The sequence below is a fragment of the Rhagoletis pomonella genome, unplaced genomic scaffold (genome assembly GCF_013731165.1).
Source record: "Rhagoletis pomonella isolate Grant_MI unplaced genomic scaffold, Rhpom_1.0 Rhpom_scaffold_00003, whole genome shotgun sequence".
Taxonomy (NCBI): Eukaryota; Metazoa; Arthropoda; class Insecta; order Diptera; family Tephritidae; genus Rhagoletis; species Rhagoletis pomonella.
Window position 1 is genome coordinate 75943529 of NW_023458557.1, and position 9112 is coordinate 75952640.

The window sequence follows — 9112 nt, forward strand, 5'->3', positions numbered from 1 at the left end:
GCCTCTGCCTCTGCCTCTGCCTCTGGCTCTGCCTGTGCCTGTGCCTTTGTCCAAGTTTACTTCTTGTGTTTCTGCTTCATGCACTGCCACGGTTCGTGGTGTTTTGGCTTTTTCGGCAACTTTGTTCGGCGCAACGCTCGCTCAAACAGCGGCGACCACACACAACAACCATCAACAACTTGGTTAGCCAAATGGAAATGGAATTAACTATAAAAGTGCAGACAGTGGCCACATTTGGCATCATTGAATCGTTTACTGTTCAGCTATACACATCAGATAGCTTTACGTTCTTCTCTCTCGTCACGTAGCTGCAAAAACTCACGTCTCGTGCACGGATCGTGCGGCGTTTACAAAGTACAAATAAAAAAAATCTAAATATTATTAAATTAAAAAATAAAATAAAAATTATATTCACATATATGTATATATACATATCTTGAACATTTGCTCTATATAATCCAGCGGAAAATGGAAAAAATATTAGTGCTCTGTTAAACAGCAACGAAGAAAAATCAAACAGTGCTCAAGTTCGCTACTTAAGTCTTTCGTTTTTTCATTTTCGTTTTTCATTTATTTGTAGTTCCTTTCGCAAGCGAAAACCAAATCAAAAGCAAAAGTGTTTAAAGGATTGTGAATTTGCTGTGTGCGTGAGGATTAACTACAGCGTTGCAACGCAGGATATATCAGTGAAGGATTTTGCGTTTCGTTCGCTTCAACTTTTCGTTGTAATTGTTGTGTTTTAGGATGAAGCTGCTGGTATGTATGCGCAAAAGTGCAATTCAAGTTAACTAAATCAAAAAAAAATAAAATGAGAAAAATAAGAGACTAAGTAATACAAATTAAAGTGAATACTGGCAAAAAAAAATTTAGTTAATTTAGTGCAAAAGGACAATTAAAAAGTATTTATGCAGAGACACTTAGAAAATTTAATTGAAAAGCTGAAGAACACTAAAGTGAAGCATCATAAAAAAAAATTGATGAAAAGTTTTAGCGCTACTCGGTTAAAGTTTTTTTTTTTTTAATATATTCTTCTAAACAAACGCTTGTGAAAAAATTCGTAATATTGGAGAATGGCCGAAAAAATTAACTAACTCAAAATATGTATACCATACGTAAATACAAGATAAAATAAAAATTCAAAAACGATATGACTAAATTTTTTATATCCAATTTTTTCCAAAAAGAGAGATAAAATATTTTTTTATTCAAAAATATAGGTATATTTTGTAAATTGCAAGTGAAAAAATATCTTGGAATTTTCGAACATGACAAAAAATATTAAAAGTTATCTCAAAGTTCATAGAGTAATCAAAATTTTAAAGCGGTGAAATGAAGCACACTATTTTTTAAAGAAAATTTAATTTAAAAAAAATAATTTTTCTTGCTGTAAACTTTTTTGCTGTGAAGATATTTTTAATATATATATTTTAATATTGAAAACTATAAAATATATTGAAATTTAGTTGCTATTGAATAAAAATAAATAAATTCCAGAAAAATAACATCAAAAATTTAAGTTTCCAAAAAACATTTTTAACGTCTGATTTTTCAAATTTGACATAAACTAGTATGTTTATTTGTAGCTTTTAAAAATAGCGTGAAAATTTTCATCAATCACTTAGAAGTAGTTACTTTTCGTAAATAAAAAAAGTGGTTAAAGGCTAGAAGATTAAAAATTCAAGTTTGCTTGCAGAAATTACTAAAAAAACGCATTTTTAAGAAAACAATTCGACTATTTTCTAATCTCCTAAATTCAAATAGTGCAAAAGTTTTAATAAATCATTGAGAAATTGTTGCTTTTTTTAATTAAAATAATTCATAATAATAATTACTCGCCGAAATTTTCAAATTTTCTTTAACTATGTAAATTTTTTTCAAAAATCAACTTTAAGGGTAAAAATGCCAACCCTTATCCAATCTTCTAAATTCAAAAATTGAATTTTTGAATTTTTGAAAAATATTTACATTTTGTATATCCTGTTAAAAAATATCTCGACAAAAATTTCTAAGAATTCATTTTCATTATTTGATATACATGCATATGTATATATTTAATAAACTTATTTTTGACGCTTTTTTCAAAAATAAAAAAAATATATATACAAATTTATTAATACTGTTTAATAATTCCCAGAACTTGAACTTCCATAAGAAATCTCCTTAAAAAATATGTAATTCATATATAAAAATATTTTTTATAAATCATTAATTTCATTTCGCATTTTTTAAGTAAATATGTATGTAGTTAAATAAAACATGATCTTTATATATTTTTGAAGTAGTAGTTTTAATCGAAAATTGAATATTAAAGATAATTTATGCATATAAGAATATAAAAAATTTAACTATTTATTTTTACCAAAAGTCTTAATTCAAAGTTTATTAATTTAATAATATTTCTTAATATTCCTGAAAATAAACTTCCAAACAGAATTATTAGATATTTGTTAGATACTTTATATATTACTTGCTCTTACATTTTTTTTCATAGTATTTTTCAAAAGGACGAAAATCATTTTTAAAACTTTTTTTTAAAGCGAAATTTCGATCCAAAAAATTAATATTCTTGACATGTCTTTACCAAAAATTTTACGAGCGTATTTGCTCTTCATGTTCGTCTTAAAAATTGAGATTAAAATTTAAAAACAAAAAAACAAAAAATATAACTAAAGTAGCATAAAAAAAATTCGAACACTATTTTTTTAATGAGAAGATTTGATTTAAACACTTGGGTTTCTATAATGAGTTTAAAAAACGTGTTGCTCCAATTTTTTACAAGTTTAAAATTTAATTTTTCCTCGAAAGTTTTATTAAGAAGCTAAAAATTATCGCTGAACTCCAAAAATAGTGTTCTCTTCTTCTAATCGAAAACTGAGTGTTTCTTTAAACCTAAAAGTCCAGATTCACACTTACAGTTTTCTGAATATATAAAATGATTTGTATCCAAAATTTTTTAACACAAAGCTTTGTTTCTTTTTCATTGTTTTCCAAAAAAAAACCTTCATTTTCTGCGCTTTTCTATTCCTTCAATGTTTCACACTACGTCCAATTCTTAAATATTTCCCAATTTCCTGCGTTTCCGATCAAATTCGTACGCATATTTTCCCATTCCCACTAATGCTCCTTAATGTTTTGCCTCTTTCTTCTTATCCTTCTCCATATTGCGCTCACTCTCTCTATATCCCTTATTCTTTCTCTCTCTCTCTCTCTTCCCTATTTTCATTTCTCTATCTCTCTTTATTCTCCCTCCGGCTCTATTTTTTCTCCCTATAACAGCGTTCAGCATCATTGCTTGCCCTGGTGTTGCTGCTGGCCATCAGCACGCGCGCCGAAAAGGAGAAAGCTGTCGAAACCAAATCTGCTGAGCCCGCGAAAGAAGGTGCCAAGGAGTCCTCCGCCGCAGCTGCCGCCGACGATAGCGAAAGCACCAAAACCAAACGTGGCCTACATCATTTCGAGGACTACCACCATGAGTACCATCATCCCATTCACGAGGAAAAAACATTGACCATTATCAAGAAAATACCCGAACCTTATCCCGTCGAGAAGCATGTGCATGTGCCCGTCGAGAAGCACATACCTGTACCGATTAAGGTGAAAGTGCCCAAACCATATCCCGTGGTCAAGCATATACCTTATGAGGTGAAGGAAATCGTCAAGGTGCCACATGAAGTACCCGCACCTTATCCAGTTGAAAAGAAGATACCCTACCCAGTGCATGTGCACTACGATCGTCCAGTGCCCGTGAAAGTTTATGTGCCCGCCCCCTATCCAGTTGAAAAGAAGGTGCATGTGCCCGTAAAAGTGCACGTACCCGCACCTTATCCAGTTGAGAAGAAAGTACACTACCCAGTGAAGGTGCATGTGCCCGTCGAAAAACCATACCCAGTTGAGAAGGTTGTACATTACCCCGTCAAGGTGCATGTCGATAAGCCAGTGCCGTATCATGTTGAGAAACCAGTACCATACCATGTTGAGAAACCAGTACCAGTGCCAGTGATCAAGAAGGTGCCCGTGCCAGTGCATGTACCCTATGATAACCCCGTGCCAGTGCATGTTGAAAAACCAGTACCATACGAAGTGAAAGTACATGTGCCCGCCCCATACCCAGTAGTCAAGGAAATTCCAGTCAAGGTTGAAAAACATGTGCCCTACCCAGTCAAGGTGCCCGTTGAGAAACCAGTGCCCGTTCACATTGAGAAACACGTACCTGAATACCATGAGAAACACATCTCCTACAAGGAACCCGTTTTCGTTCACAAGGAAATCAAGGAACACGAGCCCGTTCACCATCATGAGGAGTACCATCACGAGGAGAGCCACGACTTTGGTGGTCATGAGGTGAGCTACGACTTCGGTGGTCATGATGAGGTGGAATCATTTGGCGAATACGAACATGAGGAGCATGGATACTAATATGGAATTTCACTCCACCACTCCATCCATCTCTCATTCATTCTCATATATTTACACACTCATTCATAAATACAAATGCCTTAAAATGCCTTTGCCTTGCTCTCCGTCAACGTTCTCTCCGCTACACGTATGCTCTCCTTCCCCCTCTCTCTCCCTCTTTTTTTCATTACAGCATTGAGAAAAAAGTTGTGAGTAAGGCTTTTGTGAGCGCACGCTAACTATATACGTTGAGACGATGCAGAGCGTGAGCGAGCAAGCGAGCAGGCGAACGTGCGTGTGCGCATAAGGATATAGTATAGATATGGATGATGCGAGTCGAAAAGGGGAAAAGTATGAAAATTGAGTTGATTGAGAAGAAAAACAAAAATAACGTAATCGTGATAATGGAACGTTTTGGAACTCGAATTAGGCGAAACGTTTTGGAATTTGAGAGACACGTACTAAAACACACCTAAACATAACTGATCTTTTACCAATTATTATTTTAATTATTTTTTTTTTTGTATGTACATTTATGTTTGTTGCGATTCTAGTTTAAGCCATAATTTTTTACTTTTATATACATACATACGAACTCAACAATTAACAATCCTTTTTTTTACATACATACATATAAATAGTTTTTAAGTGTTTTTTTTTTGTTTAAGCAGTTTTCAAGTTGTACAAAGGAATATATATATATAGCACAATATTCCGATCATCAGTGATATTATTTGGCGCCGTTGAGACACGTCCAACAGGGTGGGGTTCCTGTGACATGGCCAATCGCGTCCTCCACGTTCACCAGCCAGCACATTCGTCGTATTGTCAATACACTCCATGAAACATTTACAATTGTATGTACATCGCGTACTTATGTTGGATATTTCAGAAGGAGCTGCAGTTACAAGAGCGGAACGTTGCCGGTGGCGTACGAATACTTACGTTAAGTGTGATAAATGATCTTGTTGTTGTTTTGCGTTGATCTACTCCCATATATTAATTGTATGTGTACTTAGGTATATATATGTATGTAAGTTAAAAGCCGTAGCTAATGTGAATGCGTAAAAGACTTGCAGGTAATCAAATATGAGATTCTCTACTGCAGGCGCAGTATATGTATGTAGTAGTATATTTCTGTATATGTATATGTAAATATATTTTATCGTTTGTTTTAGAAAAGTACTAGTTTTTAATTGTGCTGTAATATTGCAATATATATATTTTAAATAATTACATACTACATAACAAAAAATATGCAACATATACCTGCAAAAACATACACATAATTACCAGAATATTCTTATATGCAAAAGGATTACAACTTACATACTTAATACTGATATAAATACTTACATATAACATACATATATGCTTCGATATTCGTTTCTTTTGTTTAGTTAACAATTAAACGAAAAACGAGTTTTCGATAATTATTAAAAAATACTCGTAAAAACTAATTTAAGTAATGCTCCTGTGTGAGTTAGTGTGACCGTATTGTATTATGTTTTCTTTTCTTTTAATTTTTAATTTTTAGTTTATGAATTCATACGAATATTTTATGCTACGAAATCAAAAAAAATAAAGCAAAAAATATGTAGCGAATAATTGCGAAAAATTGTTAACAAAAAAAAAACACACAATAAACAAATACGTGAAAAAAAACAAACAAAAAACAAGATATACTCTTTACTACCAAATAACTGATAAATGTAAATGAAAATGTGTCAATTGTGGATGCACTCTTGAGATGTGAAATAAATCAATTGTTCAAATTACAAAACCTTAAAAACGCGACAGCATTTTTACTGATTTTCTAGAAGAGAATTGGGATTTTAAGTTGAGAAATGGGCGGAAGAAGGCTAGATTAGATTATACTTGGTAGAGCCTAGTCCAAAAATAAAATTGATTTTTGAATTAAAAATTATATCAAATACAAAACAAAATAAATTTATTATTTAATCGACAAATCAAGTCATGAATGAAAATTTTTGTATGATCTAATGCGTCGCTCAAATAAAAAATAAAATTTATTTGTGAAAAAAAAAAAATATTTTATTTGTGTTTGGATTTGTCGATTAAATCAGTTTGATTTGTGATTTTCCAATTAAAAACATTACTTTTTATGTAACGCAAGCACGATTTTCGGGAAAATAAAATTTGTTTTTGTTTTTTTTTTTTATTTGGGTGATGAATAAAATAATAAATAATAATAATAAATAAATTGAAGTTTTCAAATGGAGACGAACTAGACCAGAAATAAACTTTACTTATATTTGGTCAATAATCAACCACCAAAAAAAACTCATTTTTTATTTGTCCAACGAATCAAATCACAAATAAATTTTAGTCGAAGAATCATATACCAAATAAATTTTATTTCTTATTTGTTCAATAAATCTCATCACAAATAAACTTAATTTTTAATTTATTCAACGATTTAAATCATAAATAAGTTCTATTTCTTATTTGGTTCGAATCGAATCACATTTGAAATCAAAAGGGATTTTAAAACTCACAACCCTGGTAGAGACCCATTGATTGAAAAATTAATTTTATCAAATATCAATTTTTATAAAAAAAAACTTCATATAATGATTTATAAAGAAGCCAAAAATTTATACATATATAGTCCACTTAAGTTTTTCAATATTTAGAGCAAGAAAATGTATAATTTTTGCATCTTATTTTTGGTTTAGTTTTTTTTTTATATAAGTGAAAGTCAAATTTTTCTTAAAATTTTCGAACCCAAAGTATAACACAAGGTAATTTTTTTTATTTTTAATGTATTCGTAAAAAGAAGAAGGGAGATTCCACGGGAACCACGGGTGGACCTCAGTGCGAAAATTATTTTCTTTATAAAACTGACAAACGTGTGGACAGGATATTTGTAAAAAATTTTAAATCAACCGAAAAATAACATATTAAAGCTTTAAATGCATTTTTAATACCTTTTTTACGTTTTGCAATCAAGTTCTAAGCAAATTTTTTTTGTTTGAGTTTAAAGTAGGTCGTGTTGAGTGCACTGTCAAATAATTTGCGATTCATAATTCGTGTGTTTGGTAAGAGAAATATATAGTAGAACTCATCTGCTTCTAATAAAATTGTGTTATATATTAAATTGTCTGACTGCTTTATATATGTTATGGTTATTATTAAGCAGTATTGGTCTTGTCCCACCCGTGACAAAAAAAAAGCTAAAAGTGGTTACATTTAATTACAGAAGTTGAGGTTGTGTTTCGTGTTTGTTACATTATGTTAGAAATTCATTGCAAATATTTAATTGCACCCGTGACAGCTATGTGCGGGACAGTTGTCAGAGGTAGGTTTACAGGGCTGATAAGCTTTATTTGTTTGTTGTGGAGACGCAGGGGCGAAGGGGGGGATGCGCGGATTTGTCCATTATCTATATACCCTTGTGGTCAGCTGATAAAGTCAAGTTACATTTTGACCATTTTGATTTTCTATTTTGTCAATCTAATGTTTACAGTTTTTTTTCAAAAATTAAAACATTCAACAAACTTTAACAACTACGCCCAAAAATTTTAAACTTTTTGCTCAGAATTTTTAGGTATGCAGTTCTATACCGTATTAAATTTAAGTACAAAAAAGTGAAAATTTCAAGACGCTAGGAAATCGCGTTCATTTTTAATCATTTTTTTGGCTGACGGTGCTAGGCATTTTCTTTTAAATATATAAAAGGCACCATCCTAAGACAAAACGTGAGTGAATTTAACCCTTACTTGGCTTCCTATATTTTTTAATAACTAATCTTTATATATGGATCACACTAAAAGCTCCCTTTCATATAAAAATTCGTACGTGCCCTACCCGTGACAGAGGAGTTTCGGATTATTTGTATAATAAAGCCATCTTTCTTTTGTAGGTTTTGCTTTGTTTGTGTTCCTGCTTCTTTGTTTTATTATAATACATCAAGTTCACACAGAAAAGTGAAATAAATTCGCAGAGTTTCCGTAAAATATACCTGCTCCAAGAAGCAGGTTCTTGTTTTTGTCCCATCCGTGACAGAAGAAATAAATAAGAATTTTTCCATATAAAATTGAGCTGGAATTTTGTTCGTATTTTGTAATAACGCATATAATAGTCAATTAGGTGTAGCTTTATCAAATTGTAGAATTGTTGAGTCCTTATAAATACTTAAATTTAAACAGGACAGGAAATTTTTTCTGTACAAATGTCCAAACCGTGACGGTGGAATTGCCCAGAAGCAAAATTTAAATGTAAAACACTAAAAGTTATGAATAATACAAAGAAGGGCCCAAAAATCCGAAGGGATCCTAAAGAAAAAACCCTTCGTTAAATTACGACAAATCTTTAAAGTTCCGAGCAATGAAATTATCGCCAGGAAACCGTGGAGCATATAATTTTCTAGTGTCCAGCCTTCAACAGGCAAAGACTGGCCTTACTTGGCGAGATAGGTATTAAATATAGGCAAAAGTCGTGCTTTTCTACGTGACACGTCGTGTCACGCTTTCTCACGTGTGAGCGTGAGCGGCTTTCAGTGAAAAATCACGTAATATCCGTGATCGTACGTGCCTGAAATTTTCGCATGCGTGAGTGTGCGCGAGTTAGATTTTCGTCAATCACGTCATTTTCACATATGTATGAATGTACTTATTTGTATTTTTATCTAAAATAAATTCGTAAACTTACTGTTTAACTTTCACTAGAGTGGCAACATTTATTCTTTTTTTTT

The 9112-nt window shown here is 31.7% G+C and overlaps 2 protein-coding genes across 2 annotated transcripts in view; one reads left to right on the forward strand and one right to left on the reverse strand.

The window, feature by feature from the left end:
• Positions 1-9112, reverse strand: part of LOC118735544 (angiotensin-converting enzyme) — a gene marked incomplete in the record, with an annotated part of 223323 nt that overhangs the window by 182872 nt on the left and 31339 nt on the right.
• Positions 745-4932, forward strand: LOC118735551 (skin secretory protein xP2-like). The gene is made up of 2 exons (XM_036465358.1): positions 745-756; positions 3277-4932. The coding sequence occupies exons 1-2, from the start codon at positions 745-747 to the stop codon at positions 4414-4416; spliced, it is 1152 nt and encodes a 383-aa protein (XP_036321251.1). The 3' UTR covers positions 4417-4932.